Raw genomic sequence first — 15601 nt, forward strand, 5'->3', positions numbered from 1 at the left:
CATACGCTTCCCAGGAATGCTTTACAAAGGGCATTTCTCTTGTTAAGCCAGCATGAGCAACCCCACACGCTTGGAAACACACAGTGGGTGGGAGGGTAGCTGTGCTTCTCCCGTGTGGTGTGTGCTTCCACGTGTCTCTCAGTCAAAGCAACCGCCTATTTGCTGCCTCGACTCCCTCTCCCTCCCTCTCTCTCTCCCTCCCTCTCCTTCTGTCTCTCTGTCTCTCTCTCTCTCTGTCTCTCTCTCTCTCTCTCTGTGTGTGTCTCTCTCCCTCTCTCCCATCCATTGATGGATAGGAAACAAATGTGCCCCTGGACATGCCAGGGCTTAAAATAGATGTGAAGACTGCAGCCCGTTTTCCTCCTTGCAGACACAGCGTCGTCGGGAGCAGCAGCAACAGCAGCAACAGCAGGAACAGCAGTGGGGAGAAGGGGAGAAATGGCTGGCTAGATGTGCCAGCTGCCTGAGAAAGAAAGAAAAATCACAGCTTTGACAAAGGTAAGGGAACTGGGCTGTCTCCCGCCTCGTGTTCTGCTTTTCTCTCTTTGTTGACGGCCAAGCGTGTAGAATTGATCACTCCCTTCCTCCCCCGGGGGCCAAAGAAGTCTATGTCTGATTCTCTTGCCTCTGAGTAGTTTGCTGTGTAGTGCATGTTTTCGTCTGACTGGGGCTGAACATCAGGGTTTGGTCATGATGGAAGGTCAAGGATGGTGAGGGAGAGGGACAAAGATCTGGGTAGTGCTCCAGCAACTATAATCTCGGTCCTCCCTTTAAGTGACTTCATTTAGGGACGGGATTCAGATCATTTTGACAGATACCTGGATGGGACTTTTGTAGGTCGCGTCTCTCCAGCCTCCCCTTATCTCTAAGGCATGAAGGAACTGATTTCATTCCTAAGCATCTCAGCCTTCTCAGTGACTTTCCTTTCCCCTTAATGCCTGCTGGAGCATGAAGGGCCCTTATATATCTCAAATGTTCATTGGGCCAGGAGACAGAGACCATTGCAGGAGGAGCAAAGGGGTGGCAGAAGGGTGGAGAAGGTGGAGACCTCTGACCTCATCCATAGGTTGAATTGAACACTGAAGACAAGATGCCCCTGATCCAAACTGCACCTCGTTATTCTGCCTGTGTAAAATGAAACTATGAATGGCCTCCCATAACACCGTGATTGTAAAGCTAGATCAGATAATCCCTGCATCAGGTGCTAGACTTGCAAAAGAACCTTGTGTAATACACAGGGTGGAAAGATGGCTTCTTAGCTTGCACACACGAGGCTGTAGGAGTAGGAAGTGAGGCAAAATGAACCATGAGGAAGAACGAGTGAGTATTTTTTTTCCCTCTGCTAATGATCCGCGGGTATTGTTAAGAGAGAAATGCATGGCACGTACAACACACTGGAGCAGAAGAAAAGGTGGAGCCAAAAGCCTGGCCTTCAGCCTGTTGCAATGGTCACCGGTTTGAAACGTGCTTTAAAATAATGAATAAACAAATGTACAAGCTAGAGTGGCTGCAGAAGATGCCGTTCAAAAGACACCTGTTATGATTTGGGAGTTGAATGTTGATGCGGAAAAACTGCTGCTTTAAAAGCAAACGCTTAACCTTCATTAAGAATTCACTAGCAAGTTTCTGCACAGTTGTGCCAGTTTTGGTTCTCATTTGTCCATATAGAGAGAACGGCATAGATCATTACAGTACCCACGGATGTTTGATAAATTAGAACAAAGAAGTATGCGTGAAACTTTATACAACTGTGTTTCTGGAAGGGTGATAAAGTGGGTTAGAATATTCCTAAATGCTAAAGATTCGTGCCTGTCCGGTAGATCTGACACAGTAGGCATGGTGTAGTTCTCATCATTAAAACTGTGTGATCTGAAGACACCTAGGTGGCAAGAAGTCATCTTGGCCATGGCATCTGCCCTCTGGAATACCACCTCCCAGAGATTTGAATTGTTCTGACCCTGTTGTGCTTTCAACAGACTTGAAGACCTTCCTTTTCCTCCAGGCCCTTGGTAAGGAAGTTTGGGCTGCTATGGAAATTTTTGTTAGCTTCTTTAGTGTATGGATGTCTGGATTATTGCCTTCTTTTCTTTGTATCATATTAGATTGTTTTTCTCTTATACACTACCCAGTGTATAAGTTGGGCAGCCTATAGCAGTGAGTTGGGCAGCCTATAGCAGTGATGGCGAACTTTTTAGAGACCGAGTGCCCAAACTGCAACCCAAAATCCACTTATTTATTGCAAAGTGCCAGGGCTGCATCAGCATTGTGGTGCCCTCAGGGGAGGCATGGGGGCGTGGCCCACTGGGTGGGCATGGCCAGGGTGGTCACAGCAGACTGGGTGGGTATGGCCAAGTAGGCGTGGCCACCTCGATACTCTAACATCTCTACTCGAGCTTGCTAGCCGGCCATTTTGCCTGCTTTGTGCTGGGTGGGGCTGCTGCTCCGGGCGGCGGCAGCCTAATGGACCTGCGTGAGCTGCTAGTGGCCGCAGTGCGAGTGCCCACAGAGAGGGCTCTGAGTGCCGCCTCTGGCACGCATGCCATAGGTTCGCCACCCCTGGCCTATAGATTTCATTTATAAATAAACACACACCAACATCTCCATATGGTCTCCGTTACTAAAAAGTGGATTATACTCGCCAATTCCATTAACGTGATTTTGGCTGATGGAGAGGACTGAGAAATGGATCATTGGATGTCTTCTAAGCACAGAAAAGAGATTGCTGGCGACAGCGGAGAGATGCTAGTAATTGAGGAACTAGGGAAAGGATTACACATATCCCCAGTAACAACAGTAGTCTTTGGCAGATTTATGATGATGTGATTATTAGGAACAATTACTAAAATAAGGACGATCAGAGTCCTTTAAGCTTGTGGATCTATAGAGGTTGAATGCAGTCATTCAACAGGGAGAAAACAGAATCTCATACATTCCAGAGTTATCTGTCTCCTGTATGACTTCACACATTCTCTGGAAACCTTCTCAGCTGAGTTCTCCAGTAAGTTCTGAATGACCTCAGATGGTCCCACTGGAACTCTGTTCTGTTATTCAGAAGTTGATTGTGCAAAAAAAGATGTTTTATGTACTCTATCACAACCGATGTTTGGTCCAACTAGTCAAGGGTAGATAATTTGGCCCTCTTAAAGTCTTGAGTATGACTCGTCAGAAGACCTATAAAAGCTACCATTGAACTTTTAATCATTAGAAGATGAAAACAAATTAAATCACACGAGAGGGCTACATTTAATTTTTTTTCTTCTGACATATTTGACCTGACCTCCAGCATTTTTTTCTCTGAGCGTACCATGTCTTTACTTGAAATCAGAGTGCACTTCCCTGGCCTGGTTGTGATTCAGGGACACAACCTCGAGATGCTTTGGACCACGCTTCTCTTAAGCCCTATCCTGTATGGACAATAGTCAAGGATTATGGAAGTTGAAGTCTAAAACATCTCAAGCAGCCCAGTGTTCTCTAGAGGCTTTGGATTAAACCTTTTATAAGCCCTATCTTTATGAACAGTGGTCAAGGATTATGGAAGTTGACATCTAAAATAACCCAAGGACACAACTTTGCTGATACAGTATCTGGACTCCCTCTAGCTATGTTCATGTCACATCTTTAACCGGATAGATTTAGGTAGATGAATTTGCATCAGTCTGGATAATGTTAACTTTAGTTAGGTGGTTTTTTGTTGGCTTGTTTGTTCTATTTTTGTTTTGTTTTTTTGCTTAGCTTGCTGGGTGAAACTTGCCCGGTTAGTTAGTTTATAATTCACTGTATCATGTGAACTCAGAAAATCCAGTAACCAGATTCAGCAAATATTCAAGAGTGTTTCTTCGTGAACTCAAGTGCATTTTTCCTTAACACTACTACGCCGTTCTTTACTAAGTGAAAATGCCAGGAACTGAGTCTCTAAACTTGCACTTGAATCACACTGGCTGCCATTTCTGACCCAAATATAGCAAGCCAGGTTTCATAGAAGTCTCCCCTTCCTGGAATACAATGGGTTTCTTCAAAATCTTCTCCAGGTCCTGCCAGGAAGAAATCAACATTATTACAAGACCTAGAGCAGTGATGGCGAACCTTTTAGAGACTGAGTGCCCAAACTGCAACCCAAAACCCACTTATGCATCGTCGAGTGCCGGGTGGGTGTGTCCCATTGGGTGGGTGTGTCCCATTGGGTGGGCGTGGCTGCAGTGATAATGGCAGACTGGGTGGGACTAAAAAGTTCAATCAATCAATTCCAACTTTGCAAGATCTTTTTTTTCCCCGCGAGAAGTTGAAATTGACTGATTGAACCTTTTTATTTTTTTGCACACGGCGGCGGAGGCCTAAAGCGGAAAGGTTTTATAAAACCCAGCTGAAGGCCTAGGACTGGGGCGACGGCGCGCGTGCCCACAGAGAGGGCTCTGAGTGCCGCCTCTGGCACCCGTGCCATAGGTTCGCCACCACTGACCTAGAGCTTACATCAGAAGGAGAACATGATTTCTGCTCCTCCCTAGCGCTTACATTTTCTCCTCCCTTGCTCTTAGCTCTCTGTCCAAAGTGTTAGCACCTGCCAGACCTTTTCATGTACATTCTGCCCTTGGCAGCCCTCATATTGGCATAACTGTGCCAGCAAAAAACCTTGTTTTGAAGGAAAGCAACAGCTGAGCTCACATAGATCCTGATTCATTCAACTTTGTCAGTTCGGGCACTGAGAGAAAAGACTCCACTCCCCACCTTCATGTCAATTTCATTCAAGCTGATGCAAAATATTAGAAAACTCATTGATGAGTCCGGGGGTGGCATTTAGAGCTCAGCTTTCTCTATTTGTTTTAACAGAAGAACCAGGCTAAATTTGTCTAAATTGGACAGCAGCAACTCTGCATGGATTTAAAAGAAAAGAAGACCTTCAGTAGATGGAAATAGACTGACTGAAGAACAGTGATTCTGTAGGATTCAGCCGATAGTATTTTGTTCTTTGATCACTTTAGTAATATGTGAAGGGCATCATTTGGGGGAGGGGGGGTTGGCCTAGGAGGTTGTCAGCATATCTTATAGATCTTTTGAAGATCAGAACAGATCTGTTCCAATTCTCCTATTGGGCAAAAGCATCCTGTTTTTCTGACTTCCTGTTTTTTATGTTCACAGAGTGCCTCCATCATCTGTAAATTGGACGCATCTAATAATAAGTGCAGGAGTTGGGATTGCTCCCAAGGGCATCAATACTGGCAGGGCTCAAGGCCAGGAGAGAGTGCAACCGTTTAATGTATCTGATGGACTTTTCTGCTTGCAGAAGAGAAGTCCCTTTTCCTAGCCCAGTACATAAAGCACTCTTCTATACTACACTACAGAATCCAAGAAACTTGTGGGGAAAAATCCAGTTTTGGTTACCACAATGTAAAAAAAGATGTTGAGACTCTAGAAAGAGTACAGAGAAGAGCAACAAAGATGATTAGGGGACTGGAGGCTAAAGCATATAAGGAACGGTTGCTGGAATTGGGTATGACTAGTTTAACGAAGAGAAGGACGAGAGGGGACATGATAGCAGTGTTCCAATATCTCAGGGGCTGCCCCAAAGAAGAGGGAGTCAAGCTATTCTCCAAAGCGCCTGGAGGCAGGACAAGAAGCAACGGATGGAAATTAACCAAAGAGAGAAGCAACCTAGAACTAAGGAGAAATTTCCTGACAGTCATAACAATTAATCAGTGGAACGACTTGCCTCCAGAAGTGGGAATGCTCCAACACTGGAAGTTTTGAAGAAGAGACTGGACAGCCATTTGTCTGAAATGGTGTAGGGTTTCCTGCCTGAGCAGGGGATTAGACTAGATGACCTCCAAGGTCCCCCTCAACTCTATTATTATTATTATTATTATTATTATTATTATTATTATTATTATTATTATTATTATTATTATTATTATTATTATTATAATAAAAAGATTGCTGAAAAATCAAACTAACTACAGGTAGTTCTTGACCTGGAACCATTCGTTTAATGATCGTTCAAGATTATGATGGCACTGAAAAAAGTGACTTATGACCAGTTCTCACACTTATGACAATTGCAGCAACCCTGCAGTCACAGATCAGACTTTGGCAACCAGCCTGTATTTGCGATGGTTGCAGTATCCCAGGATTGTCATTTGCAGCCTTCCTAAGGAGTTTCTGACAAGCGCAGTCAGCTGGGGAAGCCAACCGCGTGAGTTGCTTAACAACCAGGGCAAAAAGGTCAAAAAATGGGGTATGACCCACTTAACAACTGCCTTGCTTAGCAACAGAAAATTTGGGTTCAGTTGTGGCCCAAAGTCCAGGACTTCTTGTATTCCAGCAAAAAAAACCGAAGCAAACTAACTGATTATTACCGCAGTTCAAGGTGCTGGTTCTTATTTATAAAACCCTTCCTAGTGTAGGACTAAGGTTTTTGCTGATCTTCAGTTATTTCTGCTTGTCTGGTCAGATCTGACCTGGGTGGCCTGCAGAGCCTCATCACTTCAGCAGGACTCAGGAGACATGCCTTCTCTGGCATTGCCCTCATCTTTTGGAACATCTACCTAAGATTTGGTTGATTCCCTCCCCTGCCTGTCTTTCCAAACCAGTCAAAGACCCGGTCTCATTCAGCAGCGTCTGAGCAGTATGATTTCAGTGGCTGATGATTCCATGGGTTGAATGTTTTCCACTATTTTACGTCCTTGGGTCTTCCTAGTTTTTATTGTTTCTCCATCATATTATTTCTGTCAGGATTTAATTGTTATTTACCGAAGGTGTACTTTGTTCTAAGTTGAGCAATCGATAAATCCATCGATCCGTCAATCGTCGGAATGAAGTTTGATCTGCCAGCTCTTGTTCTGCTAACAGAGGAATTGATGTAACTCAAGGACTGAATTTCCATGGCTGTCAGCTTCACCCAAGAGAACTATGGCAGCATCTGCAAAACAATAGGAAAAGGCACACTAAGATGACTTTGTGTTCTAAATGCATGCACTTGCAGCAACAATTTTCTCATATACACACAGCTTTCCTGCATGGAAGCAAAGCCCGTATAAGTAAGTTGTGTTCCCATAATTTTAAATCGAGTGGCTGCAGTGACACTATATGCCAAGACTGGTTAGTTTGTTTGCATGAGCCTGGGTGCTTGCTTAGATTCCGATTCACGATATTTTGCAAATGGGCTTATTCAGAAACTACAGATAGTCTCGACTTACCACAGTTCACTAAGTCAGAGGTCCCCAACCTTTTGGGCACCAGGGACTGGTTCCGTGGAAAAAGGTTTTTCAGCAGACCGGAGAGTGCGTGGTTTTGTGTGCTGCCTGCATCCCACGGATGGGGCTTTGCTTGTTTGTGTGTGGACCAGTTGCTGGCATGCTGTGGCCCAGTACTGGTCAACGGATTGGGGGTTGGGGACCTTTGCACTAAGTGACCAATCAAAGTTACAATGGCACAGAAAAACATTCACACCGGAGGTGACTGATTAATTAAAATCTAATCCCATGATTTTCATGATTTTATCAGCTTTGTTCTTTTATAATTGATGATTTTAATGGGTTTTTTTAAAAAATGTTTTATATTGTCAGCTGGACGGAAGATGGGTGCCAAACCAATTTCACAATAAATAAATAAATAACAAACAAATGCCCTGGGTGGTGGAAGAAGGAATCTTCTTAAAAGTGCCTTCTTTTCATTTTCTTTGCAGGATCAAGATCAACTTTCAGAATGCAGCCAATACAGGAAGTGCCCAACCTCGTGAGAAGCTCAGGAGACGATGCTTCGGATAACGTTCTTCTTTCTTTTTCAGACTAGAAACCGACCGTGGGTGGTGGGCACAGCAGAAATACTGTCCGGGCTCCAGCCCCGCACCCTGAAACAGCCCGGGATGCAACAGGGGGTGCAGCGGCACCCATGTCCTTCATGTCTCTGTTCTCCAGGAACACATCCAGACCTCCTGTCTGGAGGACTCATGATGACACCGTCCACCACCCCATCCTCAGTGTTTTTGAGCTGGAGAGACTCCTGTACACGGGGAAGACAGCCTGTAACCATGCCGATGAAGTCTGGCCAGGGCTTTACCTGGGAGATCAGTACGTATTGATCCCAGTATTGGAGACAGGCCAATTCCAGGAGGTGGGGAAGAAGCAAAGAGGCAACATAGTGATGATCAGGGAAAGGATTCAGATGGGAAAAGGAAAGGAAGAACCCACCAGTAGTTCCCACCTTACAATCACAACTGAAACCAGAATCTCATCTCTAAGTGATGAGGTCATTAAGGGAGTTACCACGTGACTGCATCTGATTTTACTGCCTTTTTTTTTTTTTTGGCTGCACTCATTAAATGAGTTTGGCTTTCCTCATGACTTTGCCTGTATGAAACTGGCTAAGAAGGTCGTATAAATGATGGTCCCATGACCCAGGATGCTGCAACCGACATAAATGCATGCGAGTTGCCAAGCACCTGAATTTTGATCACATGATTGTGGGGATGCTATGACTGTCGTAAGGGGGAGGGCCAATCATAAGTCGGTGCTGTCATAACTTTGGTCAATAAACAAATGTCAGTAAATCAGGACTGCCTGTCCTTTATGGCCACCAATCACTTGTTGAATATACAACGCAACCTAATTTGCAAGCAGGGTTCTATCATCACTGGTTCTACTATTAGTCACTGGGGCCCCAGGCACAGATTTTTTTGGGGGGGAGGGAGGAAGACACTGATGGAGGAGAGAATTGTGATAAAAGTTGCTGGGTGCACAGGGGGAGAAGATACTCTCACAAGATTTGGGAGACATTCAACTGGATAAAAAAGTTATTGTCTGAAAGACTCCTCCATCAAATGATCATCAAAAAGCAGCAGCAATCAAAGATCAGAGGGGATATTTGCACCGTGGTTTCTGGGCTTTTGTGTCAATTGGTCCCAGGCATGAACCTGTCCACAAAACTACCATTTTGCTAGGAATTGGCTTAGCAAAACTCCTACCGCATATTCTTAGAACAGGCCAGCTAAGTGCAGATTGAAAAAAATGTGAGAAACAATAGATAGAAGCAGTGATTCTGGGAAGAAGAGAATTTCTGAATGACCCCGACTTTATCGTTCCCTCCTTATAGAGATATAGCAGCAAACCGACGTGAGCTGGCCCGACTGAACATGACTCACATCCTCAATGCTTCTCACAGCAAGTGGCGGGGAGGCGCAGAATACTATGACGGTATGGGCATCTGCTATCTGGGCATCGAAGCACACGATTCACCCACCTTTGACATGACCCCCTACTTTCAGCCTGCTGCAGATTTCATCCACAAAGCCCTGAGCACGAGGGGAGGTGAGTCCACAGAAAAGGGTGACTTGACCCACGACTAGAAGAGGTATACAGTATGGGCATGTTTCTGATTCAAACTGTACAACCCATTGATATTCCACTGTTTACATAATAGAGCAGGGGTGTCAAACTCAATTTCATTGAGGGCCGCATCAACATTGCGATTGCCCTCAGGGGGCTGGTTGGGTGCGGCCAGGGTGGGTGCAGCCTACTGGGTGGGCATGGATGGAATGGGTGTGGCCTACTGGGTGGGCATGGCCAGCTCTACATCATTCGCGTCAAGGGTGCCTGTGGGTGCCTGGGCAGGAGTGGGACAGATCTGAGGGTCTCTGGCAGAAGGGGGTGGGACCGGGGCGAGCGCCAAGGCATGGTCCATTTCTTCATTCCTCACAAAGGGTGACACCTCCCCAGCATGCACCCAGGGGGCGGGGCCAACACGGCAGGGGCTGGTTCCTCGCTGTTTCTCGACGGCCTTGTGGAGCTAAGACTGAATGTGTTTCAGCATAGATGGCCATCACAAAATTGTACATTGGCTCCCAGCCAGACTGGGCCAGTGGCCAAGGCAGCGGGGGCCATTCCCTCACTGTTTCCAGGATGGCTTCGTGGGCCACATGAAACCACTTCACGGGCCGCATCTGGCCCCCGGGCCTTGTGTTTGACATGTCTGATGTAAATGGATCGATTGATTAAATAAATGTCAGGGGCAAAGAATCAGGACTACACATTAAGTTCCCATTAAGCTGATGTATTGCTCATACCTATACACAAGAATTTAGTCAACTAATGGTCAGCACTAAATTGGTGCTAGATAAGGGTTAATGGAATTCAAGAAGGGTTGGACTGGGACCACTTATGGGAACGTAAAGACTGCAGGCTGATTCCTCTCTTGACTCCATCCCCAGACTATCCCTCTCCTTCTCCTACAATAAATAAATAATTTTGAATTATGCTGGAAAGCTAATAAGATGTAGTGTAGTATCAGTTTCTTTGTCAGGGCAGGTGACGAAAGTCTGAAATGAATTACTTCCCCTGAATCTCTGGGGCCCAGATTTCTTTGTGATGGTCGATACTGACATTTTCTTAAATTGATCTTCTTCCCATAGGGAGAATCCTTGTTCACTGCGCTGTGGGGGTAAGCAGATCAGCTACCCTGGTCCTTGCTTACCTCATGATTTACCACCACTTGACTCTGGTGGAGGCCATAAAAACCGTCAAGGACCATCGAGGCATTATTCCCAACCGGGGTTTCCTGCGCCAGTTGACCACCCTGGACAACTCTCTCAGGCTGAAGAGGAGACCGTAAGCAGATGAATCGTCGGGAAACCATGATAGCATAGTTTCTGTTGGTAAACATGAGGCATTACTAGCCTTATTTGGGCTCAGCTAACCACGACCTTCCACAGATCCTGCCTCAAAGAAGAACAGCTCTAACCTTTCAAGATGTACTGCCAATGTTCTCAGAGGTTAGGCTCAGGAGTCAACCGGAGGCGAGCAAATTCGAGGTTTCTGAGAGGAAGAGATTTTCTTTCTCCCTCTCCCGTTGGCTTTCGAAAGCCATTTTCCAAGACAATGTCCCAACCTCACACTGAGGAAGCTTTTAATGCTGAAATTCCCATGGAGTGATATGTCTTGTGGCCCGTTTCCTCCTGTTTGCTTCTAGCTTTTGTTTTAAAAAGTGGCAAGCCCCAATGTATTTTAACTTTATCGGAATAAAGTTCTACAGAAGAGAAGGATGCTGAGTCGTCTTTATTTTTCACGTCCAAGCTGAAAGAACCTTTTAGAAATTTCTACCCGCTGAATTAGAAAAAAGAAAAGGTCCCCATAATACCACTGCTAAAAAAATCCAAAGGGAGAACTTGGTTTATGATATCTTCCCCTGGTATTTAATAGAAACAGAAAGGCTGCAGACCAGTGAAGAGAGTGCTATAATAGTCCTCAACTTATGACGTTAATAGCAATGGTGGGATTCAGCCAGTTTGCACCACTTTGGCAGAACTGGTAGCTAATTTTTTGTTGCCCAAGCCCAGAATGGACTTCTGGAAGCGGCATCCACACAGATAACCGGTTGTTCACATATTTGAATCCCACTGTCAACACTGCTAACATTGGATGTTCTTGCTTTGACAATGATGGAGATGCAGCCTTTTTCTTTCTGTTGTTTTACTCTTAGAATTAGATGATACTGGGGGGAGGGGGAGGAATGTGATGGGAGTTAGTTAGACATACAATATTGTAATAAGAGCTGATAAGGAATGGCGGGATAGAAGAACTGGGCGGAAAGCCAGCATTTCAAACTAATTGGAGAATGTGATTTATGACAGTTAGTTGTAGGAGGGAATTGTGTTTTGATCTATGTGCTGAAGGGAGGGGAAGTCAGATTTTGGCTTCAATTATGTACATGCTGCTCGAGTAAAGATTCTTTAAGGTAAACAATGCCTCAAAGTTCTTTGAAGAGTTTCATCTTTCGGAACCATGATACCTATCACTGGTTAATAGAGTCAAAATTTCCATTGCTAAGCAAGACAACTGTTAATTTTACAGCTGTAAAAAATTTTGCCGGATTGCTTAAGTTAACCATTTCAGTTGTTAAGTGAATCTAATTTCCCCCTTGACTTTGCTTGTCAGGTCGCAAAAGGAGATCACACGATCCCAGGACACTGCAAACGTCATAAGTAATGAGTCAGTTGCCAAGGGTCTGAATTTTGATCAGGTAACCACAGGGGTGCTGCAACAGTTTTAAGTGTGAAAAACAGTCCTAAAGTCACTTTTTTCGGTGCCATTGTAACTTCAGTCACTAAAAAAATGAGGGTAAGTCGAGAACTACCTATTGGTTAAAAAAAACCAAGAACAAAAGCCTCCTTCAACTCAAGTTTAACTCCTGATGGCTATAGGGACACATCCATTTTGTTTCTTTGGTGGCATGGTGTAAATAGTTTTCCGTCGCTTTTTTTTCTACCATAGTTTTGGAGTTGTCAATCTAATCTACGGTCCTGAAATTGTCACTCTACTAAGTTGCTATCCAGTTGTGACCCTGCTTAGCTTTGGAGACTCTGTCAGGTACGCAGGAAAGATATGTACTAAGTAAGTGGAAGGGTACTAAAGTTCCCCACTGAGAATTTCAGTTATTTTTTTTCCTTCTGAAAGCAAATGTCCTGGGGTTGAGCAAAAAAGGCAAAAGAACAACAGGTGTATCATTCCATTGAAGACGGATCGTGGGGTGTCTGGTTAAAAAAAAATAGTTTTGGGTTGGGTTTTGTTTTTTTTTTTGTCTGCATGCTGATTCTAAACTTTTCCTATATTGGAGTCTTTCTGGCTCCATTTAGCCTTAAAATAAATTGGAGGATGGATCAAAACCCATCAGCATCTCTAGTGGAATAGTTTTATGTGCATAAATTGACAGGCTTAATAAAGAAGCAGCTTGTCATACTTCAGAATAAACACCAAGGGGCGGTAGAACCTGGAGAATTAATGATGGCAGCTAGGCAGAGGAACAGAAATGGGAAAATACGATTCTATTTGGCCTCTTATCTTTCCCGGTTGTAAATAAAGTCCTTCTGTTCTTATTGTTCCTCAATCCCAGAAGCCCATCTGATATGTGCCAGGGGTAAGAAACAATGAATGGAAACTAATCAAGGAAAGAAGCAACCTGGAATTAAGGAGAAACTTCCTAACAGTGAGGACAATTAACCAGTGGAACAGCTTGCCTCCAGAAGTTGTGGGTGCTCCATCACTGGAGGCTTTTAAGAAAAGATTGGACAGCTATTTGTCTGAAATGGTATAGGGTCTCCTCCTTGAGCAAGGGGTTGGACTAGAAGATCTCCAAGGTCTCTTCCAGCTCTGTTTTGAGTGAGTGAGTGAGAGAGAGAGAGAGAGAGAGAGAGAGAGAGAGAGAGAGAGAGAGAGAGAGAGAGAGAGGAAAAAGGTTATAGGGTCAGACCCTTCCCTAAGCTACTTGAAGAAGTTATGTACACCAATAAATATGCACAGATATTTTAGCTTCTAAAGTAGCCCTGTTCACCCTCCATTGACCAAATATGGGAATCAGAGAATTGATCTGAAAGAATTTGGGTTATCAGTACCGACTAAGTTGCCAAGGAAAGAACTATCAAAGCCTGCTGATCCCGGTAGCTTATATTACATTATATTTCAACTAGAATTGAAGGCAGCATGTCTTAAATACCGATTGTCCGGCTTCCAGATTAAAAATCCATTAGGCTGGACACTGGAAAAGCTACATTGGCCTTATATCTTGACATGAACTTGGAAACAAACATTGGGAAATTTGGAAGGGGCTAAATGGAATCAAAATCTCCTCCATATTCCCTGATTTAATTGCCTAATGAGAGAAAATGTGTAATAAAGATCTGGAAACAAAGATTAAAGCAGTTCACGGAATATCACGTTCAGCCCACCAGTTTAAAAATACAGAACAATTTTGATCCCCAATCTGTATGCACTGAGATTATCACAAAATATGCCTCATCCTGTTTACAGACATAGACGTATATTTTGTACTTATCTCTCAGAAAGCTCACGAGATCAGCTTCTCAAGAAGATATTGATTTTCTTGACTTCATACCTTTTTGCTGGCTTTTTAAAGTCAGCTGACTGAAACTCTGACAAACATCCATAAGACACCAGAATTTTGTTCTGACACAGCAGTACAACAATGGAGTCATATTATAACGATGATCACTTGAGGTATTTTCATTTTGCAAAATAACCTTGGATCCAAATCCCTGAAAGAGCAGCACGTACCTATATAGAGGGAATAAAAGATGACCTGGCTAGAAGTGTGGGCATTGTAGTCCATTAATAAATTTGGGAGAATCTCTAATCAATGCCAGACTGGGCTATTGGCAGGCAGTGCTTAGTTCTTCTTGTGTGTAGTAATTATGCACAATTCTGGACACCAAGAAAGAGAGGAACTGCACATTTGTCCAAAATAGTATAGGGTTACCTGCCTGAGCAGGGGGTTGGACTTGATGACCTCCAAGGTCCCTTCCAACTTTATTATTATTATTATTATTATTATTATTATTATTATTATTATTATTATTATTATTATTATTATTATTATTATTATTATTATTATTATTATTATAATAAATTTAAACTGTTCTTCAAAGGGCTGGATTAACTAATATCCAGAATAATCTGAGGTCATCTAATGACCACTTTTCTATGTACAGCCAATATATTGAGAATTCCTCTTAATGTAATGTTGGCCTTGCAGACAGGACTATTTTTGTAACAAGGAACCTTAACTAAGTAGTGGCTGATACCAGAATATTAAAATAACCAATCCTTAATTGCTACAAGGTCTCAAGAGTTAAAAACAGAAATTTAGGATTCCAAATCAGATGTTCCAATCGTTACCTCTTTGTTGAAAATGTTTTATGGTCCTCTCTTCATCCTAAAGTGATCCACAAAATAATAAAAGCCAGGTGATCTCTGCCTTTTAGCTTAGAAGCTAAATACAAGATAAATGCAGACGGGAAAGGGGTGGGAAGGAAAGGGGGGAAAGAAAACAGAAGACATTTCACATCTGTCAGACAGCTGGAGACAGGGCAGAAGAAGAAAAGCATCAGTGTGATAAACTTTACAGTGTGGCTAGCTTCACAATAACTTTTTTGTTATTTTTGCTTGCCCAAACAAAATTAAAACAGTGGCAGTGATATGATCCCACCCAACTCTCTTGTTGTTTCTTTCCATGTCTGGACTATTGCAATGCTCTCTACATGGGGCTCCCCTTGAGGTGCACCCGGAGGCTCCAGCTAGTTCAGAATGCGGCTGCGCGGGGGATTTTGGGGGCCTCTAGATGCTCCCATGTAACACCTCTCCTGCGCGAGCTGCACTGGCTGCCGGTGGCCTTCCGGGTGCGCTTCAAGGTATTAGTAACAACTTTCAAAGTGCTCCATGGCAATGGACCTAGGTATTTGCAAGACCGCCTCCTACCAAACACCTCCCTTCGGCCAGTCCGCTCCCACAGAGAGGGCCTCCTTAGAGTGCCGTCAGCCAGACAATGCCGGCTGGCGACCCCCAGGGGGAGAGCCTTCTCTGTGGCAGCTCCTGCCCTCTGGAATGACCTACCCCCCGACCTACGTACAGTTGCGGACCTGCGCCTTTTTCGCCGAGCCCTGAAGGCCCATCTATTCCGTGCGGCCGGCCTGGCGTAGCTTGATTATGTTTCAGTGGGGGGGGGTTTACGGGTGTGTTTTTAGAACAGGCCCGTTATTTAATTCGATTTTAAAACAAACTATTTATTACCGTGGTTTTTAGTATCGCCTGTTCAACGCCCTGAGTCC

General features: G+C 44.1%; 1 protein-coding gene across 1 annotated transcript; it reads left to right on the top strand.

Moving 5' to 3' along the window:
* The first annotated feature begins 481 nt into the window (after positions 1–481).
* DUSP26 (dual specificity phosphatase 26) lies at positions 482–11023 on the top strand. The gene is made up of 4 exons (XM_015821051.1): positions 482–498; positions 7778–8060; positions 9082–9296; positions 10397–11023. The coding sequence occupies exons 2-4, from the start codon at positions 7882–7884 to the stop codon at positions 10594–10596; spliced, it is 594 nt and encodes a 197-aa protein (XP_015676537.1). The 5' UTR covers positions 482–498; positions 7778–7881; the 3' UTR covers positions 10597–11023.
* The last annotated feature ends 4578 nt before the right edge of the window (positions 11024–15601 follow it).

This window comes from Protobothrops mucrosquamatus, unplaced genomic scaffold (genome assembly GCF_001527695.2).
Source record: "Protobothrops mucrosquamatus isolate PMUCROS unplaced genomic scaffold, P.Mucros_1.0 scaffold1237, whole genome shotgun sequence".
NCBI classification, from domain to species: domain Eukaryota; kingdom Metazoa; phylum Chordata; class Lepidosauria; order Squamata; family Viperidae; genus Protobothrops; species Protobothrops mucrosquamatus.